General features: G+C 38.3%; 1 protein-coding gene across 1 annotated transcript in view; it reads right to left on the bottom strand.

Moving 5' to 3' along the window:
* Positions 1 to 1,035: 1,035 nt before the first annotated feature.
* The window catches only part of LOC137946018 (protein root UVB sensitive 6-like), a 35,098-nt gene continuing 13,884 nt past the window's right edge, over positions 1,036 to 22,249 (bottom strand). The window contains exons 9-13 of the mRNA XM_068792166.1: positions 18,493 to 18,576; positions 18,344 to 18,408; positions 18,151 to 18,252; positions 17,823 to 18,026; positions 1,036 to 1,483 (exon numbers count right to left, since the gene is read on the bottom strand). Of these exons, the coding sequence (XP_068648267.1) occupies positions 1,418 to 1,483; positions 17,823 to 18,026; positions 18,151 to 18,252; positions 18,344 to 18,408; positions 18,493 to 18,576 (521 nt within the window). The 3' untranslated portion in view covers positions 1,036 to 1,417. The remainder of the gene's footprint in view (positions 1,484 to 17,822; positions 18,027 to 18,150; positions 18,253 to 18,343; positions 18,409 to 18,492; positions 18,577 to 22,249) is intronic.

Here is a 22,249-nt window from a genome sequence, read left to right as displayed (position 1 = left end):
TATATCATGCTTAAATTTAAAATTGTCACACTAGCAGTAAACATGATCAATCAACCTGTTATACAAGATCGACCATCCAACATGAAATATGGAAAAATCCATTAAGCCTGATCGATTATCCTGCATAGGCATAATCAATAATCCACTATAACATAATCAATCATACAAAACACTACCTGCCCAAATCTATTAAGCATGATCGATCGATCAATGAGGCATTATCAATCAATGTGTTTTGTAAAGGTTTGAAAACTTGTTGATTAATACATTGATCGATCAATAGGTTTAGGAAACTCAAACAATATAGTTGTTATATATGGTTGATTATTCATGCCTTTTCATTGATTGATCAATACTTTTTGTAGGTTTTTGTAAACAATAAAAAATGACTATTTTGGCTAGGAATCCTATAAATAGGCTTCCAAACTCTTTGGAGAACAATAACTAAGCATTTATTGGCATATTAAAGAATTTTAAAAAATGTTTTCTCACTTGAAATTCTAAATCTACCTTTCAGTGTGAAAAAAGTCTAAATCTACACAAATCCCTCAATTTTTCTCAAATCATTTGGTGTTCCTAGCTATATCAAAGCTCTGTACACAATACTCTTGTTCTTAAAGGATTGGAAGCTTGAACCTCTCTTAGATAAGGTTTTTCCTCCTATTTGAAGGTGTAAGTTTATCTTTTCTCTTTTGTATTCTCATCCTCTTCTGAAAAAAAAGTTGTAGAAACATAATCTAGAAGGGTCTAGTTGTAAGAAAATCTCTTGGCTTAAAGAGAGCATAAATCTCTTTGCATGTAATTGCAGCTAATAGAGTAAAAATTTCTGACATTTTATGTTACACTTTCCTATTGGCACAAACACACCCTGATAGAAATGTTTCAGTCCCTTCTACACAGCATCTCCACACAAATGCTAGAGCTCAGGGCTTTTTTTAGAAATTGATTAAAAAAATTATTGTTATTTAATTAAAATCAATTAAGAACAGGTATTCCAGACTCAAATAGAGAGAGGAATTTGACCCCGTTGATTAGAGGGTTCGTCATGAGTACAATAAATACCCTCTGGCAATCGTTTTGGGTCTAGGATTATAACACCTCTAGTGATAGACTAGAATAAATTTCAAAGCCAAAACTTTCTATCAACTAAAATTACAACTGATGTGGAAGACCCAAAACAGCTCACAAGAAAACATGAAGAGAATTGCAAGAAATGACAGCTCTACGAGTTACGAAACAACATAAAGAAAACCTAAAACAAATATTTATGAGCTTTACAGCTATATAAACAGTTATTTTTCCCCATTAATGGAGCACACTCGGACCAAGATCTGTGACTCTGTGAGAATCGCTTTGCACATCACTTGTCCTAAATACAGTTCGACGGGCAAGAGTTGGAGACTGCAAGCTGCGAGTCCTAGCCTACATTCAAACTAAGTCTCGCCCTCCCTGGGTTAAGAAGAGACTCTGACATCACCCAGCCCTGCCAAAATTTTATGCAGCAAAAATGAAAAGAATGTGGTTTCAATATAAAGATAACTTTAGACAGCCACAAAAAAAAATAAAAAAAATCAATTGCAGACTACTTTTTCCTACTTAGTGGCTCATATGATTTATGACTAAACTTATTCAAAATTTAAATTTTTTTAATATATTGATAGCAAGAGAGCAGGAGAGGGAGGGACTTCCCTTACCCTTCGGCCTCCCCCTTGCTGCCAAGAAGAGGACCCTGCCTGCCTCCCATCTCCTAGTGTCCGGGGAAATAGGCAGGGCCTCTGCCCACCAAAACAGAGAAAAGGGAATGCATAAAAAATGTTAGAAGATGGGCTCAAGGCCACACATCTAAGGAAGAAAACTCACACGTCCAAGAGGTTGAATATTGGTAAACAAAAAGACTTCTCATAAAGATAGAATGAAGATGTAATTACTTGTCTATTTATGTCTCTTCTCTTGTAATGTTGTAGCCCTTAGGGCATTGTAAAAACTATAAATAGAAGCCCTTGGCTAATAAGAGGTAGAGCATTAAGTTCTCTCCTCACTTCTGCATCTCGTCCGAACTCCCCTCTCCCTTCTCTTGGAATCCGATCTCTAAATTCCCTCTCCTTTTATCTCTTTTTCCCTTTTTCTCTCCTCCTCCTTCTCTCCCTCTTTGGCTCGAGATCAATATGAAGGAGTCCTAAATTCTACAAAAAAAAAAAGAGCTCTTTCCACTTCTATTGAAAGCTGCAAGTATCTTGAAAGTGTAGACTTGTCCTAAATAAATGATCTAGACCCAGTTATTGTATAAGAAAAGTAAAAGAAAAGCTGAAAGGTAATATGAATTCTCAAGAAGTGCCAAAATGTGTTAAGAGACATGGAAAGTTTGGGTGAAATTCACATTATTTATAAAAAATGAATCACAATGTTAATGAATAAAAGAAGGAAAAGGTGAATTCCATTTGAAAGGGTATATTTCACTTTCCTAAATAATTTTTAAATGAGACGATGCAGGATGATATCATCCTTGATCTCAACCTTATGTTTTTATAAAACTTTCATTATCCTAACCTTTTTCTTTTACATTGTCTAATTGTACACATTAACCGAAGCATATTCTCTAGGGAAAGTGTATTACTATGAATGACCTTTAATTGTTTGTCCCTGGGTCTCAGGGTTGGGGTTTGGGTCGGGTTCAAATAAACGGACCACGACCCATCCCGTTCCGACCCCTAGATGGATTTGAGGTTGAAAATATCCTAGCTTATCAACTGGGAAGAGACCTCCTAATTCTAGCTAGTCATTTGGGGAGGAACCAACCCAACTTTAACAATGTCTTTCCATAATATATCTACTATACATTAAATAAACATTTTCTACTAGATTCTCTCACTGCAGTGCAACTTCACGGAATCCTATCTCTTTTTTTTTTTTTTGCTAAACAGTACTTCAAACATGATAGTCAAGTGAGTACTTCAAACATGATAGTCAAGTGAAAACTTAAAAAAAAAAAAAAAAAAAAAAAAAAAAAAAAAAAAGAGAGAGAGAGAGAGCAAGAGAGAGCAGAAGAATGATGAAAGGAGAAAAGTAGAATGAAAGACGTTGGGCAGTTCCATGTGGAAATTAGGGCTGACCTCCCGCATCCTATTCACTACTTAAAGCAAATTGCATAATGAAGTTACATGTTTTTAATCCCATAGTACATATAAAAAAATAAAAAATACAATGATGAAATTACTATTCTCTAAACTTTTGACAACTTTCAATCCAAACATCTCACAGACGCAATACCACTAAGGTGACTGCAGTCAAAGTCCCACATCCATGCATGCAAACTGTAGGAGATATGTTGGTCACTCCCAAATGCCCAAGCAAAGTTAGGAATCTTTTACAACAAACAAGGTTAGCTTCTACAACTTCCTAATAATGTGGAACTTTTCACCCATTAACAGCCCATCTCATGCCCAGGCCTTAACAGACAAGTTAGTCAAAGATGTCACAGTGTTTATGTACAACTCATAAAATACAGGCGTTTCACCAACATTCCCTCTATCAGCCAATTAAAGAGAACCAAAAACAAAACATGGGGAACATATAGACGGCTACACACCAGAAACAGACATAGACTTGGATTTGCTCTGATTCCATCTTGGAGTTGAGCCAAGTCTACCTCAAAATAGATAAGAAACTTGGCTTCATCCAGACCCACACTCAATGTGGGACTATCCACACCTTAAGAATCAGCTAACAAACTTGGGTTCATCCAAAACCACCATCATTAGCAGGCAGCTAGCCTAAAACGTACAGTATTCTACGGACCAAAGAAAAGTGGGAGCCGCCCACTAACATAAAACAATACTGGTACAAGATAAAGCTTGAACGAAAGGGAAATTTTATTTAAAAAATGGATAAGGCCTAGATACAACATGAAAAGCATCAGAAACAAGAACTGGAGGAACATGCACAAGAAGACTTTGAAGGTTAACCACCTCCTTGGCTAGCTTGTCAACAAGCTCTTTGCTGACAAAAACGTGCAACCAGGAAATATCAAGGCCTCAGAACAAAATTATTTTTTTCTTCAAATATGTGCCAAAAATTCCATAATGTGCTGGAACAGTTTCCCACTAGTCCACAACCAACTTTAGAATCACCTTCAATTACAATTGGAACCAAGAGTGAGTTCTTGAAATATTATGACTCCTGTCAGAAAAACCTTGGTAATCAAATTGACACTGCCAAGCAAGCCTGAATAGGAGATGAGGAAAAGACTCTGTAATCCAAAAAACACCAGCAACCCAGAGCCCTAGATATAAGTTTAACCAGGTTGAGCCAGCTCTCCTAGAGCAACCATCAAAATTTAATATGGTCAAGCCAACATCAGGAGGAGCTCTATGGCAAGCAGTGAAGGGAATGTGAGAAGAAAGTTCAGCAAACGTTTGGCTGGAGAACTCTTTAAAAGCATCCATAAAAATAATCCCCGAGAGAATCAAATAAGCTGTCCTTCCGGTAATAGCTTCAGCAGAGCATCTCTTTTGAAATACATGTATTAGGTATTTTGGTTATTTCCTATTTGTAGGTGTGTCTCTCTAAGTGTTGCAGTAAGTTAGGCATTATAATAGGAGTTTAGGTTTCAAGTTTCTAGTTAGTCTAATAAGTATTCAGAGAGTAACTGAGTTTAATGTAATGAAGGGCATTATTGTACTTCAGTACCTTTTTCACCTAAGTGATATATTTAAACAGATAAGGCTCGATTTTCAGCCCTACAGAGTGAGGCTTCACCACACTCTTTTCTCCCTCTTGCCTCTTCTTTTTTTCTCCTTCCTTCTCCTACTCTACTTCTTAGATGTTTTTCATGGAATCATAGTAGTGAATTGCGAACTTGGGAAGCCTTCCTCAGCCATATTCCTCCTCTCAAGTCCTGTGTCCCCTTTTCTAGAGATTGTACCAATCTTCCCTATCCGAGTAAGTAAAGGTTCAATCTTTTCCTCCTTTTTTGTGCCATAACCACTTGGTGATAGCTTGTGTTGCCTTTTAACTGTTCTTACTCTTGTTGGTGCCCCAAGAGCGTTTATTACTGCCTAGACATAAATCCTATACCTTCACAAACTTGAACATTCTGTGACCCCTTTTCTAGAGATTGTACCAATCTTCCCTATCTGAGTGAGTAAAGGTTCAATCTTTTCCTCATTTTTTGTGGCATAACCACTTGGTGATAGCTTGTGTTGCCTTTTAGCTGTTCCTACTCTTGTTGGTGCCCCAAGAGGGTTTATTACTGCCTAGACCTAAATTCTATACCTGCACAGACTTGCATATTCTGTGACCCCTTTTCTAGAGATTGTACCAATCTTCCCTATCTGAGTGAGTAAAGGTTCAATCTTTTCCTCCTTTTTTTGGGCCACAACCACTTGGTGATGGCTTGTGTTGCCTTTTAGCTGTTCCAACTCTTGTTGGTGCCCCAAGAGTGTTTATAACTGCCTAGACCTAAATCTTATACTTGCACAGAATTGCACATTCTGTGCTATACAATCACAGTTGCATATTTTGTGGATTTTGACTTAGAATTGATGCCTAACTGATGTTGAATGAAGTTGAAGGTGCTGGTTTGATGTACTAGAGATTGCCCTAATTCAATTTTGTATGTGTGGGGCCCACTTGCATCTGCAAAAATTATCCAAGCCAATTTTATGCTGCTCCTGTTGTGCTTTGTGGATTGTGACTGGTGGTGATTAATACTGGTTAGTTTATTATTTGGTCGTGTTAAGAAGATGGATTCAGGAGAGGTTATTACTCCAATTAATAAACCCATTCAATTCAGATCACCTCAGTTAAATTGAATGGGAAGAATTATTTGAATTTGTCAAGATCAATTCTTATGTTCTTAGAGGCAAAAAGAAAAGAAAGTACCTTAAAGTGGATCCTCCTAGCCCTATGACAAAGGACTGGGAAGTAGAAGACAATCAGGTCATAACTTGGCTTGTTAATAGTATGGAAACAAGATTCAATGATCAGGTGATGAGTTGTGATACCTCTCAAGAGATTTGGATAACCTAGGAATCTATGTATCTCAAGAGAGTAACTTGTCCAAGGTATATGATCTATATGCCAAATATTTCAGCATGTGACAAGGAATTAGGTCTGCCACCAATTATTTTACTGAGATGCGGGGTATACTACAAGAAATCAGCATTTTCCATCCGTTTACCACAAATACAGGGCTTAGAAAAGAAAAGAACAAAATTCAAATAGTTCGTTTTTTAAAAGGACTAAGACCAGAATATAATGCAATCCGAGCACATGTGTTAGCTAATGATAGTAACTACCCTTGAGAAATCCTTTAACCGTGTGATTTGGCTAAAAAGTGCAGTTGTGAATAAAGGTAATAAAGAAACAGCTTCAGCACTTAATCTCAGTTATAGCCCTGCCAGATCTAACACCCCCAAAGATCGTGGAGGAGGTGGACAAGGTTGAGGTCATGAAAGTTTAGGTTGCGGTTGTGGCTGTGGTGATAGGAGTGACAAAAGATAAGTAATCACAGTAGGAAAAGTAATCACTTTTCAGACAAATGCAAGGATAAGTTGAAAAAACAGCATGGGCAAACTCTAGTACAGCTACGAATGATTGAGTTTCAAACAGCAAAACTCAAGGGAAAATTCAGCAATAGCTTCAGCGCTTAAATCAGTTGAAGTCCATGACATCATCCATCGCGAGTCAGGACACCAAATCTACATCCATAGCAACTGCCACAATGGCAAACTCAGGTATGATTGTCCTCTAGTACATCCTAGATCATTGATTCTGGCGCACATATGTCAGGTATGCCCACCCTATTCTCATCATTTCTTCCTTCGCACATTTACCGCACTGTCACTCTAGCCGATGGGTCCACCTCACAGGTCCATGGTGAGGGTGTAGCACAAACCATTCCACATATGTCCCTTTCAAATGTCTTATTAGCCCCTAATTTTTTGTTAACCTCTTGTCTGTTAGCAACATTACTAAATCTTTGAACTACGTTGTAAATTTTTACCCTACTTATGTGTATTTTTTTAAAATTTGCAAACAAAGAAACCAATTGGTTCCAGGCATGAGAAGGGTGGGCTCTATTTGTTGGATGACATGAATGTTCCGAAAATCAACACACACTTTACCATATTTGTGGCACTTGCACTTGGGGCAACCATCAGCAGATAAGCTTCATCACTTCCTTCATCATCTAATTTGTCTTTTGAGTGTGAAACCTATCTACTTGGAAAGCATCATAGATCACATTTTCTAGTTAAATTCGAGTCAAAGTACTAGTCTTTTTGAATTGGTTCATTTAGATGTATGGGGACCATGTAGAGTTCCAAGTGTCTTTGGTTTTAAAAATTGTGTCTTTTATAGATGACTTTAGTACAATGACTTGGATGTTTCTCCTTTAGGAGAAATCGAAAGTATTTGATGTATTTACCAAAAAAAATCAATGAAATAAAAACCCAATTTGGGACATTATTCACACTTTCCATATTGATAATGATTTGGAATTTCGTAATAAAAAATTCAAAGTATTTTTTTCATTGCATAGTATTTTATATCAAACATTTATGTGCCTACACGCCTCATAAAAATGGGATGGCTAAACGCAAAAATAAACATCTACTTGAGGTCACATGTACTTTGTTATTTCAAATGAATGTCCCTTTGTCGTTTTGGAGCGATGCGCTTCTCACATCGTGTTATTTGATTAATTGTATGTCATGCTTTGTTCTCCAGGGATATGACCTATTGTGATCCTAAAACATCAACCCAAGATAATTGATGTTTGTCCATGAGTTTTTGGGTTGACTTGTTTTGTTCATTCTCATGGTAAAAATAGCCATAAATTGTAGCCAAGGTCCGATAAATGTATTTTTTTTGGGTTATTCTCGGTATCAATAAGGGTATGTGTTATAATCCTCTTACGAGGAAAACTTAAATATCTATTGATGTCACATTTTTGAGAATACATCTTATTTTTCATCGTTAGATGTGTCCTCACTCCCTTTGGGTCCTGTTAATGATATCCAGTTGTTGACAATCCAGTTTATAGCTATTATGGATGACTATAGTGCAGGTACACCTCAACCTACTCCTCCACCACTATCTTCACCATTAAAGCCACTCCAAGTGTATCAACACCACTGCGTACAGCAACAAGAGCCTCCTTCTCAAGTTCAACCATTGGATTCTTCATCTGCAGATTCTCGACCTTTTGATTCTTCTCTACACAAACTTTTGGGAAGAAAAAAGGTCATGCATTTATCACATAGTTTCTAAATAAGTGTCCCTTTGACTTTTTATCTCCCTCCTATAAAACTTTTGCCCTGTCCTTGTCGGCTTCTTCTATTCCTCGTACAATGTAGAAGGCCTTACTGTTGCCAAAGTGAAAACAAGCTATAGAAATAGATGCCTTGATTTCTCGAGGTACATTGACACTTTATCACCTACCTGAAGGGGCAGCTATTGTTGGATGTCGATGGGTATATACTATCAAATATCGATCTAATGGCAATATTCATAGGTACAAGGCTCGATTAGTAGTCAAGAGATACACTCATACCAAGAAATTGATGTTTTTGAGACATTTCTCCTATTGCTCGTCTTACTTCGATTTGCATTCTAGTGTCTTTGGCAATGAATAAGGGTTACTCCCTACATTAATTAGACATCAAGAATGCCTTTCTATATGGTGAGTTCAGGCAGAGTATATGGAACAACCTCCTCGTTATTTTGTTCAAGGGGAGACGAGAAAGGTATGCAAGTAGCGAAAGAGCTCTAGAGCTTGGTTTGAAAAGTTTAGTACAGTTGTTCTAAAGTATCGGTTTACATGGAGTCATTGTGATCATTCCATATTTGTATTGAAAAGACAGTTGGGAGTCGTGGTTCTCGTTGTCTATGTGGACAATATAGTATTGACGAGAATGATCTGGCAGGAATTGGTGAGGTCAAAGACTATCTGGCACGGCAGTTTTATACAAAGGGTTTAGGGTAGTTAAAATATTTTCTCAGTATTAAGGTGGCAAGAAGCAAGAAGAGAATTGTTCTCTCGCAGAGAAAGTATGTTCTAAACATGTTACATGAGTAGGGATTCTGGGCACACATAGAATGAATACTCTTATGGAAGTTAATGTTAGTCTTCAAAATTATCAGAGCCCTAAGCTTGAGGATAAAACTCAGTACAGATGCTCAATGGGTAAATTAATTTATGCCACTGTCACTAGACCAAATATATCCTTTGAAGTGGGTGTAATAAGCCAATTTATGGAGCAACCTGCAATTACACTTGGAAGCTATGCATACTAAGATATCTTAAAGGTGCTCCATGAAAAGGTTTGTTATATACCTCTCATGAGAAAATTGATGTGCTAAGCTATTTCAATGTTGGATTATGCAGGGTGCAAGATGGATAGGAAATCCACAATGGGTTACTATGCTTTGTTGGAGGTAATCTAGTTAGTTGGAGTAAGAAACAAAATATAGTGGCCAAATCCAGCATTGAAGCAAGGTCTAGAGCAATAGCTCATACCATGAGTGAGCTCATGTAGGTTAAATCTATTTTGGTTGAGTTAGGTATTCACATCATTAAACCTATAGTTAAGAAGTGTGACAATCAAGTGACAATTTTTGTAGCAAGTAATCTTGTCTATCACAAAGAACCAAACACTTTGAAGTAGATATTTCATCAGAGATATTATAATGCAAGGGAAGGTTGTTACATCATATATGAAAGTCGTCTAACCAACTTGGTGAAACATTTACTAAACCACTCGGAAGGCATGAACATTATTCATTCTATCACAAATTAGAGCTATTTGTCATTTATGCTCCAACTTAAGGGGGAGTGTTGAAATACAAGTATAAGGGCATTTTGGTAATTTTCTATTTGTAGGTGTGTCTCTCTAAGTGTTGTAGTAAGTTAGGCATCATGATAGGAGTTTATGATCCAAGTTTCAAGTTAGTCTGATAGGTATTTAGAGAGTTATTGAATTCAATGACATAGGGGCATTATTATACTTTTGTACCTTTTTTCACATAAGTGATATATTTAAACACATAGAGCTCAATTTTCAGCCCTAACAGAGTCCTGCTCCAACACACTCTTTTCTCCTTCTTCCTTTCCTACTTCTCTACTTCTTTGATTTTTTCACTCTACACACAAAAAATTCTTTATTTCTCTCCTTCTAGGTACGCCAAAGTGTCATTACATGTCATACTTTGAATCACACAATCTATTAAGGAATAGTCCCACATGGATTAGTGAGTACAAAGATCTTGAGTTTATTAGTTGGAAAAGAGGTTTCCTAAGTTAGCTAGTCATTTTGGGATGGGTCTTGGACCCAAACTAACATGGTATTAGAGCAGGAACTCATATGTGGGCCTACACCTAAACTATCCACTTGTAGAGCCACAAAAGAGGGCCTACACCTAATCTACCCACTTTTAAAGCCACAAAAGAAGGCCTAGACCTAAATTGTCCACTTGTAGAGCCACAAAAAGAAGGCCTACACCTAAATTATATACTTGTAGAGCCACAAAAGAGGGCTTACACGTGATGGGGAGTGTTAAGGAATAGTCCCACATAGATGAGTGAATACAAAGATCTTGAGTTTATTAGTTGGGAAAAAGTTTCCTAGATTTGGCTAAGTCATTTTGGGATGAGCCTTGGACCCAACTTCACACAATCTAAGAAAGAATGAGGCCAGCACCAATCATATCAAACTTAGAAAGAGCATAGCTCCCTATTTTGAGTGACGAGATGCAATGCAGCAAGATGTCTTAAAAATATTATAATATCTTGTTAGTAAACCCTAGGAAACTACTTTCTATAGAAAAACACTTTCCTAGAAAATAAAATAAACAACTAAGATCTAATTACACCTTCCGACACATCTTACAGCACAATAAATGAAAAGTAGGATCTCAAGGGGGCTGAGAAATTTCTATGTGATGGAGGCCTTGAACAAGATTCATCTGAACCCAGATCAAAACAGGTTGATTACATCAGGTAGAGAGACCAACTCTAATTTTAGGTTTTCTTTCAAAAGTCACTAACATCAGCCTTTTCCTATTAGCCAACCATGTTACCTGTTCCTATGTAATTACACACGGCTAAATAGTGGAAGGCCTTGAATAGGATTTTCTGTACTTTTCTACATTAGGTTTGAATTGACGTTATCATTCCAGTGCCATCATGTGCAGATATACCATTGCATTGATTTCCTTCCAAGGAAGACTAATTATTGAAGAGTAGAATTCCAAAAACATTAGTGCTGCCTTGCATGAAAGTTCTGAACTTGCATGAACTGACAGCTCTAAAGCCATTCCAAGGCTAGCAGGTTATTGAGGCATTGTCAGAGAACAATATGGAATAATCTTAGTTTCTTTTGACCTCTTGAGATTACTCACTCAAACGACAAAGAGATTCATTCCCTGCTTCAAGGAACACAATTTTTTAAAACATCTTTTGTCTGTTTTTTATGAAAAAGATGGAACTCTTCAAACCCAAAGGCAAGTATTAAAAAACAGGGGGATCCCTAATAATGAGAGATTGAAGGGAAACCCCTGCTTGCATCTCTTACAATGGAGGGAAAAGATCCTCCTTATAATCTCATAATTCTTTGAGATAGTCACTCACTTTTCCAAGCAGCTTCCTATCAATTAGAACCACTGTCCAAAATAACCTATCTCCAAATTCAATTAGCTCAGAAAAGAGTGAGTCAATTCTTTGAGGAAGCAATTGACTTTTCTAAGCAGCTTCTTATAACTTGAAACCACTGCCCAGATGCAATTGAATTTTCTAAGCAGCTTCTTATTACTTCAAACCATTGCCCAGATGAGCTATCTAAATACCTGACTAGCTTGATAGGTAGGCACGGTTGCATGTATCATCAATTTGGATCAGGTATCGGCCAATGTATCGAGCTGCAACATCATTACCCCTCTAAAAACCAGGGTATCAGGGGTTACAGGTTACATATTGGTCAATACAGCTGACATATATTGTTACCTTACGCCTTAAATCAGACCTCTCCACACCCCTTTCACTCACATCTAGCAAAGTAGGGTGAATCTCATCTTGAAATTTAGAGGGTTCTTGAGGGATTTCCAAGCATTCAAGTTTCGTCGTGCAAACTCTTGTGCTAAATTGGGTCCCTCCCTTCAATCTCTTGTTGTAAAGGGAGGCCTCCTTTTATGTATTTTCTTGCTATCTTTTGAAATAAAATCATCACCATTTCAAAAAAAAAAATAAAGTTTTGTCGTTCTAGCCAGAAGAGAACAAGCTGCCAGAAGTCAGATCTGGTAAGTTAGGCATCAGCTCCTTGTCTCTTTTCCGTTTTCCTCCCACAATGTGCCCTAAAACCATGATTTTATTACAGATCTGAGTAGAGGAGCTCCAGAACTACAAAATACTAAGAAATCTCGTCAAGATTGCCCAGGAAAAAAAAAGAACATTAGGAGTTTTGGTTGATATGATACAGGTAAATGGGACTTCGAATCCAACCCAGGTATAATAATTGGTTCCAACCAAAAAAATCCCTATTTTCCTAAGCTTTGATTAATTTTCATACCCAAGTCTGTCATAAATGATACTAAATTTTGGAGGATATTTGTGAAAAAGTATAAAATTGAAGAGTATAGAAAGAGAAATTGAGAAGGAGAAGGATAGAAAATTCTGGAATGACTTTCGTATCCTCTTTATAACTTAAGTGATGAACAATTACAAGTACGCCCTTATTCTCTTACAAATCACTTAAACCCTTGTATCTCCCAATACACCTACTCAAATTACACCAAACTTGAATTCGAGACAGATCTAAACATACTAGACAATATAATATCTACTCTAGAGGCAACTATCAATGTAAAAAGACCAAACTACCCTTCATCTGTTTTTTTTTTACAATTTGATTAGATTTTACTTATATTCAAAAATTATTGCTAAATGTGGTCCTATCCTAAAGTTTAGGGTTAAAAATTTAAGTATATTTGTTTTCTTGTAATATTTGTTGATTTGTAACTTGATATTATGAAAAAATAATTAAATATGTAACATTTATTATAAAAATAACATTATTAAATTATTAACTATGGATTACATCTTAAGATTCAAATTAAATGCCATTATAATATGAATATATAATACAATTAGATATTACTTAAAATTATTTTTATGATATTATAATTAAAGTAACATATTTGTGGGAAGATAGGGCCCAAGCCTACATGACCAAGGAAGATATCCAAGTGTATTAGAAGATGGGCCCAAGCCCATAAGACCAAGGAAGATTCATGCATCCAAGAGATATAGGAGACAGGCTCAAGGCCCACATATCAAGGAGAAGGTCCATAGGCCCACATACAATGATGGCAGGATGGTAAATAAAGAGTCATCTCATAGAGATGGCATTGATGTAATTAGAATAAAGTTTCAAGGTTAAAACCCTAAACCCTAAGTTCAGGGTATTATTGTAATACAATAGTTTCATTAATCTATAAATAGAGCTTCAGGGGGAGGGTTAGGACATCAAGTCCATAACCTCTTCTTCCTCTTGTTTTCTCTCAATGAGTCTCTCTCCCTTTTTCTCCATGAGCTAATTCATGGAGTCCTGAAAATCAACATGGTATCAGAGCTTTGATTTTCAGAATTCATTCTCCTTCGTTTTTCCCATAGTTTTTTTTGTTGTTGCTCGTGTTTTATTTTATTTTTCCTAAAGTTGCTCGTGATATTAGTTTCCAAAAACCATCATCTGCCGATTTATTTTATTTTGAGGCTCTGGCCGGAGGACGAAGCCCGGCTATTTCTGATTCTTGCTGGTTCATCGCCAACACAACTCTCTTGTTGTTGCTCCGCTGCAGAAATCAGAGCTCCATTGCCACCTTACAGAGAGCGGTTTTTCTAGAACCTCTCTGCTCTCGCTGTTGTCCAGCTCTCAAATTTTGATAGCGCCAGAGACGGACTTCTCACGGCGAGGACTGTGTTCCCGTCGAACTTTCGCAGAGTTACCTGCCGCTGAGTTACTTCTCTCCGCAAATTATCGATGTTCTTCGCCGGCCTTCACTCTGCTCTGCCGGTAGCCTCTACTGCAACTAGAAGTATTTTTCCGCTACGCCGGAGAAAACTTCTCACGGTGAGGAAGTTGCCGAGCATTGCTCTGTTTTTTTTAATGTTTACAATCCGAGTTGTCTTGCCGTAGATTCTGTTCTGGAGGTAGAAGACGACTCTGTTATGTTTCTATCTACTGCTATCGGAAAGTTCATTACTACCTGTCTTCGAAAAATTATTCTACGTTATTGTTTTTCGGAAGTTGCCGACGTCGTCAAAATCTTACCTTCAACGTTCTGCTTGATTCTCGATGATGTCTTTTATTTCGGAAAGCTTTTGTTTTCATTTTGTCTTCAAGATCTCTCTGGATTGTTTTGCTGCCACTTGAAATCGAGCCACACCAGTCCGCCAAGAGTCCTTCGGCATCGGGGAAGAAGAAGGCTGCGAGATCTTTGGTTCCGCTCTGTTTGGTCGAGGAAGAAGATACTGTAGAAAAATTAAATTGTTTCCTAAGTTAGGAAACTCAATTAATCAACCGGGTCGCTCCTGTTTTGCTGAGACCCAGACTCGCCTGGGTCAAGCCAACGAGCCAGTGAACTAGCCAACCTGCCGACCCAAGGTGCTCCCTTATGTTCTGCCGAGTCAACCTAGGCCAACTCGGACCAAGTCAACTCGGTCCGGGTCAACCTGACTCAGGCCACTTATTTTCTACCTCGGTATACATGTCTAGACCAAAGCTTATACATATTTCTGCCGCGACTCAGATATATTGGTCTACTATTTGACTCGGTGCGACTCAGTAAATTTTTTCTCTTGCTGAATTATTACTTTGAAGAATTGACAGATTATTCCTTGGTCAGCATATTATTTGGTACAGATATTTGCATTGGATTATTTCATGGGTTATTTTACAATGATTATTTTGGTTCGTGTTATATGGGCCCAATCCCATTTCAGTTGCTGCTATTGTGTCTCTTTGGATGAGACATTATTATTGAAGGAGAGGTGGCCTCATACCATTATTTATTGTCAAAAATATCAAATATGTCAATGGTTGGGATTCCATGACGGAAGAACTTAATACCCGTCAAAAATATCAAATGTCAAAGGTTGGGACACCATGACAGAGGAACTTATTATTACATTTAAGTTACTTTCCCCCATTAATGTCATATATTACTCTAACACTTAAGATTCGTTGTCCTGTGGAGGGACACAGTGGTGGAGGTGGACACTTCAGAGCAATGTCGATAGACACACTACCTACAGAAGACGGAGGGTGTTATGGACTGGTATGGGCTGGCCCATAACACGACCCTAGTATGGGCTAGGATGTTATGGTCCTGGGTTAAGTACCTATGTCTTCCGCTCCTAACAGGCCGGTCTTTTGGGTAGTATTGGCTAGGTGCTTAACATTTGGTATCAGAGCTAGCGCTCGGTCGCGAGTTCGAATCCCGGTGGGCGCATAGGCTGGATTAAGCGCACAAAGGCGTGAATACTGATAGGTCCTTGTGTAATCCTTGGGTCGGGTCAGTGTCGGTGTGCCGCTGTGGTCGTCGGCTCACGATGGGGGGTGTGGTGTTATGGACTGGTATGGGCTGGCCCATAACACGACCCTAGTATGGGCTAGGATGTTATGGTCCTAGGTTAAGTACCTATGTCTTCCGCTCCTAACAGGCCGGTCTTTTGGGTAGTATTGGCTAGGTGCTTAACAAGTGTGCCCTACATCTAGCATGATTTAAGACTAGAGTATGGAGCAATGTCTTAACGGCTAGGAGTGATTTACTCTCACTGATATTATGCCAGTTGGGCCTCATGAACAAGAGCACCAGCGTGAGGGGGAGTGTTGGAAGATGAAGGCATATTGGAAGATGTGTCATTTTATACAAAGAAGATTTTATACATCATTTGCAGCAAGTTGGGAGTTCATGTTGTTCTCTCACCCCCAGCTTGAGGGAGAGTGTTGGAAGACAGGGCCCAAGCCCACGAGACCAAGGAAGGCCCACATATCCAAGTGTATTAGAAGATGGACCCAAGCCCATAAGACCAAGAAAGACCCATGCATCCAAGAGATAGAAGACGGGCTCAAGGCCCACAGATCAAGGAGAAGACCCATAGGCCCACATACAATGATGGCAAGATGGTAAATAAAGAGTCATCTCACAAAGATGGCATTGATGTAATTAGATTAAAGTTTCAGGGTTAAAACCCTAAACCCTAAGTTCAGGGGTATTTGTAATACAGTAATTTCATTAATCTATAAATAGAGCTTCAGGGGGGGGTTAGGACATCAAGTCCATAACCTCGTCTTCCTCTTGTTTTCTCTCAATGAGCCTCTCCTTTTTCTCCATGAGCTAAATTCATGGAGTTCTAAAAATCAACAATATTGATATTATATTAATAATAAATCATTATATCAATATCTTAATTTTAACCAAAATATGATTATAAATATGTTATGTCATTAAAAAATAAAAGATTAACTTAAATAAGATTATGCTTATGGTTGGTTTAAAATATTGTGTTAACTTAACATTAAATAACGTAATATTATGTTAGAAACTTTTTTTTCTTTTTTGAGAAAGGCAAAGTTTTATTTCAAAGCCCAAGGGCAAAGAATCAAAGCCCAAAGTTTTATTAGAAAATTTCTATTGCATATTATAATAGTATATTATTAAATGAGTATTAATAAATACAATGGTATCAAATATTAATAAATATCAGATAGAATCTATAAATAACAACTACTTCAAATATTTAATATTGATTTCATATCGGGTTAGTGTCATCGTATGCATTACTCAAAGGCTTTAGGCTTGAGGAGGTTGTAGAGTTCTATAATGGATTCATGGAAAAGGCAAGTTTTAACTTTTTCTTATTTCCCCTATCCAAATTCCAAACAGACCCTAATCTAGGTTTTCTTCAAATTCAAACAGCACTAGCACGGCAAAATGGGTGTATCTCTAGTATTTTTTTATTCTTATGCAATGTTTCAAAAAACATTATGTAGCTAAGGCAACCGAAGTAAATTAAATTGCAAAATGGTGTCATTGGACTGTTTACCACTCAATTATGGACATTGTATCTTTCTGTTTATTGTATTTGGACTCATGTGTATCGGTCGGCCAACTCGGTGGCCGACTCTTTAGCTAATAGAGGCGCCTCCCGTCAAGCTCTCCTTGTCGTGAGTGTGCCTCTCCCTATTGTATTGTAGTTTTGCTTCTCCTCTCTTAATAAATTTCTCATTTTCATTAAAAAAAAAAAGATTTTTTAGATTTCTAAAATGTATTTTCATCCCCATATCAGGCCATAACCTTAGAACATCCAATGCGCAACCCAATATGTCACCCATATCGATTGATATGTATGGGATTTTGGGTGACCAGATACATATCGGGCTTCAGATATGGCCATCCATGGTCAGGATCATGATTTAGACCCCCCCCCCCCCCCCCCCCCCCCGCTCTTTCCCTCTCTTAATGCAATTTATCTATATAACTGGACCTCCAATTAGGGCTTTTAGCCTCTCTTTTCTCTCTTCTAATAGTAAAATATCATCTCCATATAAAAAATAATAACTATTTTCCTCTCCTTCTTTCCCTCTCTTAATGCAATTTCTCTATATATGGATCTCGACAATTAGGGTTTTTAGCCTCTCCTTTCTCTCTTCCTTATAGTAAAATTTCATCACCATATAAAAAACAATAACTATTTTCCTCTAGTTTTATTTTCATAAGAATACTTAATTTCATTCACAAAAAACAAATGGCTCAAGCAGGTTTACCTGTTCAGCTGCTTTGCTCTTGAAGAGCCCATATGCATTTGAGACAACTTGACAAGATTCTGCAACAAGAGACTCTAAGTTGCCAACTTTCAAGTTAGTATGACTTATCAGGGATCCATCACAATCAGATTGAGTGTTAACGCCTTCTTTTCTCAAAGGGTGGTTGGCACTTGATGAACGGATGAAATGGAGAAGTACATGGGCCTGAGAATACCAGATCTTTTAGTCTAAGTATGAGTATTAATAGTAAAACCTCTAAGAATTCCCATTGAATAATAGGAATCTCTCTCTCTCTCTCACACACACACACAAACAGAGAGAAGCTCACATGGAAAGCTGCTTTTAGAATGTCATCAGACTTGGCTTGATCTTTGAATAATGCATACACATTTCCCTTTGCAGGATTATATGTTACCATGTATCTTTCCCTCTGTAGTGAGAGTACAAAGCTTTTTAGTGGACATGTAAAGAATGTTAATAACAACCTTTCTGCTTTAAGAAAATGGGGCCAAAAACAACACCTCAAACAGCGGCTCTATAGCCAGGAATGAAGCTGGCTCCTGAAATGCATCCAAAAATCTTGGTCCTGTGTTACAGTGAAACAAATATCATTGCTGCTGCCTCTAATTACTCATCAGTTACTTCTAAGAACTAATGCTCATTAACATACCTAGTATGATAGGCCTTTGTTTTGACCATGGGAAGCTAAATATATTTTCCTTTGCATTCCCCTCCTCCAATGATGGAACACACCCTAAATAAACAACAGAAGGATTAGAGACGGCCAAAGCCCAATCTGATGCGATAAGAAACAAGATATATATAAAGAGATTAAAGGAGAATATCAAGGAAAACGGATGTGAAGGTGCAGACAAAGGTCAGGAAAGTAGTCATAAAATACAAGCAAAGATATAAAAACACCATTGGAATTTTCATGTGCTTCAGAGGTATAGGATTACTGATTTAAATGTCCACAAAACTTCTTTCAACATATTTTGGACCCCCACCCCGGAAAGAAAATTAATTTATGCACATTCTCCTGGAAAATGGTATTCTGCCAAGCACATTAAATCATGAAACATGTGCACCTCGTTGTGATCCAGTTGCAAGTGAAACTTGAAAATGGGTATGTAAAAGAATAGAAGTAACCCTAAAACAAGTTACATTGTCTTGACTGTTTCATGGCTACACATAGGCCTATTTGATGGGTCCCACATCGGGCCGATGCAAACTGATTACAAATAAAGGCATTGTAGTAGCAAAGCTCAACTAGAGCTTTAGACAGTTTTAAGTTGTTCCCTGTTTTTTTTTTCAGTCTTCCATTTTTAACCTGGTTTATTTATAGTACTTCAGTAGTAGTATTATATTTGACGAAATATTTTGGTCTCTTTCATTATCTTGCTCTCATCTTCCCTCTACTCCCACCTCACTGTTTTCTTCTACTCAAAACCCTAGAACCCTTAAAGCTCTTCATCCTCCTGCACTGACTTCTCTTACTGTCTTTAGTTGTACTTAAAACATGAAGCCCACTCGCCCCCCCACTATGGCCACATGGACCCCTCCTCCACCTGGATACATAACGCTCAATTTTGATGGCAGTGTGTTAGGCTGCCCTGATCCTACAGGCTTTAATGGTGTTATCCATAATGAAAATAGTGAACTCCTCCTCTTATGCAGGTCCCCTTGGCAGCACAGATTCGACTACTGCAGAACTTTCTGGCCTTTTGCACGGTCTCAAGGTCTTCACCAGCCATCTCACAGGCCTCCTCTATATCGAAGGCAATTCAACAGTAGTCATCAATTGGTGTGCAAACCATGGTCAACCTCTGTGGCGACATTGGGATATGTTTAAAGAAATCTGTAATTTACTTTCTGGGTCAAATTGTATATGGAAACAAATTCCACGCTCTGCTAATCACTTAGCAGACTCTTAGGCTAAAAAGGGTGTGTCTCTCCAACTCTTTGTTGTGGAGTCCGCCCCCCAAAGCTAGGTTTGGATTCCTTTCTCTGTTTATCAATATACACACATTCATTTAAAAAAAAAAAAAAAAAAAAAAAAAAAACATGAGGCCCTTTGACAGAAAATTGTATTAGCCACTACAACGTGGGAAAGTTTGTTCACATTACAAAGAACACATGTTTACTATTCTGTAAAGCTATTAAATCCTTCTATATGTTCTAATCTAAAATTATTTGATGGAAGAAAGGGGACAGGCATAAGTAATAATCTTGATTTCTATGACAGATTATGCATTGCAATTTCCTGGGGTGCTTAGATACAGTATTTCCCAAACAATGTGTAAAAAAACCATAAGAAAATCTACTAAAGGGCAATATCATCATTTGCCACTTACTATGAAGTCCAGCAGTTACACTATCTTATTCTATGTGTTTAGTTTTATCTCTTTTTTTTTAAATAGTGCCAAGTTATATAAAAAAACTGCAAAGAGCAAAATTACAAGGTGAAGGAACCGTCCCATACAATGAGTGATTGCAGGGATGTTCCAACTTTAGCTAATCTATCCACTGAAAAATTGGCTGATCTAGGAATATGATTCCAAGTACATGAAATAGTAGATACAATGTCAGATATAGAAGAAATGGTAGGCCAATGACACCAATGGGGGAGGTTGTGCTCGAGCACCAACTAATAACAACTTTGGAATCCCCTTCAATGAACAATTTTCCATGAAGACGGCCCTTGAAAATTTTTAATCAATGGAGAAGGGCAGTCACTTCAGCAGTGTTAGATTCTGCAATACCAACCAGTCCCGTATAGGAAAGAATGGTCTCTCCTCTGTGGTTTCTAAAAACTCCCCCGCACCCGCTAGCCCCGGGCATCCCAAAGCACTCCTATCAAAATTCAACTTGATGCAATCACAAGGAGGAGGCTCCCATTATGTCATAGTAAGCACCTTTTGGGGACCGGCCATATGAGCCAGTAGACTCCAATTCAAGCGAAGAGATATACCTACCTAGGAGGCAAACTCCTTCCTTGTATGCATCCAACTAGAAATCATTCCTACAGCACAAGAGACAGTGTTTTCCAGGTTGCTGAATTTGAGGTTGAATCACCGGTGATTTCGCTCAAGCCAAAGACACCACAGGATATGGGCTAGGCAAGCAGAGAGAAGCAACTTGCCGATTCTAGGCAGTCAAGTCCCCAAAACCATCTAGACAGTGCCAAAAAGATCTTGATGAAGGCCCAGCTGGATGCCAATTTTCTGAAAGATTGCTTTCCATGTAAGTTGGGTCCAAGGCCCATCACAAAATGACTAGCCAACTTAGGAAACCTCTTTCCAAACTAATAAACTCAAGATCTTTCTACTCACTAATACATGTGGGACTATTCCTTAACACACCACCTCATGTGTAGGCCCTCTTTTGTGGATCTACAAGTGGATAATTTAGGTGTAGGCCCTCTCTTGTGGCTCTACAAGTGGATAATTTAGGTGAAGACCCTCTTTTGTGGCTCTACAAGTGGATAATTTAGGTGTAGGCCCTCCTTTGTGGCTCTACAAGTGGATAATTTAGGTTTAGGCTCACATATGAGTACTTGCTCTGATGCCATGTAAGTTGGGTCCAAGGCCCATCCCAAAATGACTAGCCAACTTAAGAAACCTCTTTCCCAACAAATAAAATCAAGATTTTTGTACTCACTAATCCATGTGGGACGATTCCTCAACAAAACTCTCCAAGAGTAACAATAGTGAAGGAGAACATGTTGAACGGACTCCTCACAAACGCCGCAGAGATGGCAGGTGCTATCGGAGGCTGTAAAGCCCCGCTTGTGGAGGTTGACTGCAATGAGGATATGCTCCCCAATGGCTGTCTATAAGAAGAATTTTATCTTATTTGGAGCAGAGAGTTTCCAGGCAAGATTGGCCTTGTGCTCAGGCGTGCTAGGGTCATCCTCCCTGATGTGGGAATAAGTTGAGGTAATTGAGAAGATACCATTGATACTTGGCTTCCAAATCAACTTATCATGCACCCGGTCCCGAATGATGACACTGCTGAGGCAAGATAGAAGCAAGCAGAAGGCCACAACTTCTTCATCATTCAAACCCCGACGAAAAGGGAAGGCTCCAAGACTGATTGTTCCACAATTAAGCCACCGAGTAGGACAAATCCACAGCAATCCTAGATAGCCCCAGGTAATCCTCAATAAGGGGGCGGGGGCGGGGGCCACACCAGTCATAAGTCCAAAAGAGGAGAGTCCTCCCATTCCCAAGATAGAAGGAAGTTGCAGCCTTGAATGTGGGGAGCAGCTTGTAAACAAACTTCCAAATCGGGGACAGACAGTGAGGAGCGCCTCCCTCTCTCCACCAATGACTCGAGAGCTAAAGAGAGAATCTCACCATATTCCTCCACAAGCCGCTATGCATGGAATTGAGATTCCAAATCCACTTAAGGAGGAGGGCACAGTT

Source organism: Aristolochia californica, unplaced genomic scaffold, assembly GCF_029961685.1.
Source record: "Aristolochia californica isolate CCGP_79_NKW_82.1479 unplaced genomic scaffold, dmAriCali1.0.hap1 SCAF_12, whole genome shotgun sequence".
In the NCBI taxonomy this organism is placed as follows: Eukaryota; Viridiplantae; Streptophyta; class Magnoliopsida; order Piperales; family Aristolochiaceae; genus Aristolochia; species Aristolochia californica.
This window is presented reverse-complemented; position numbering and strand designations above follow the sequence as displayed.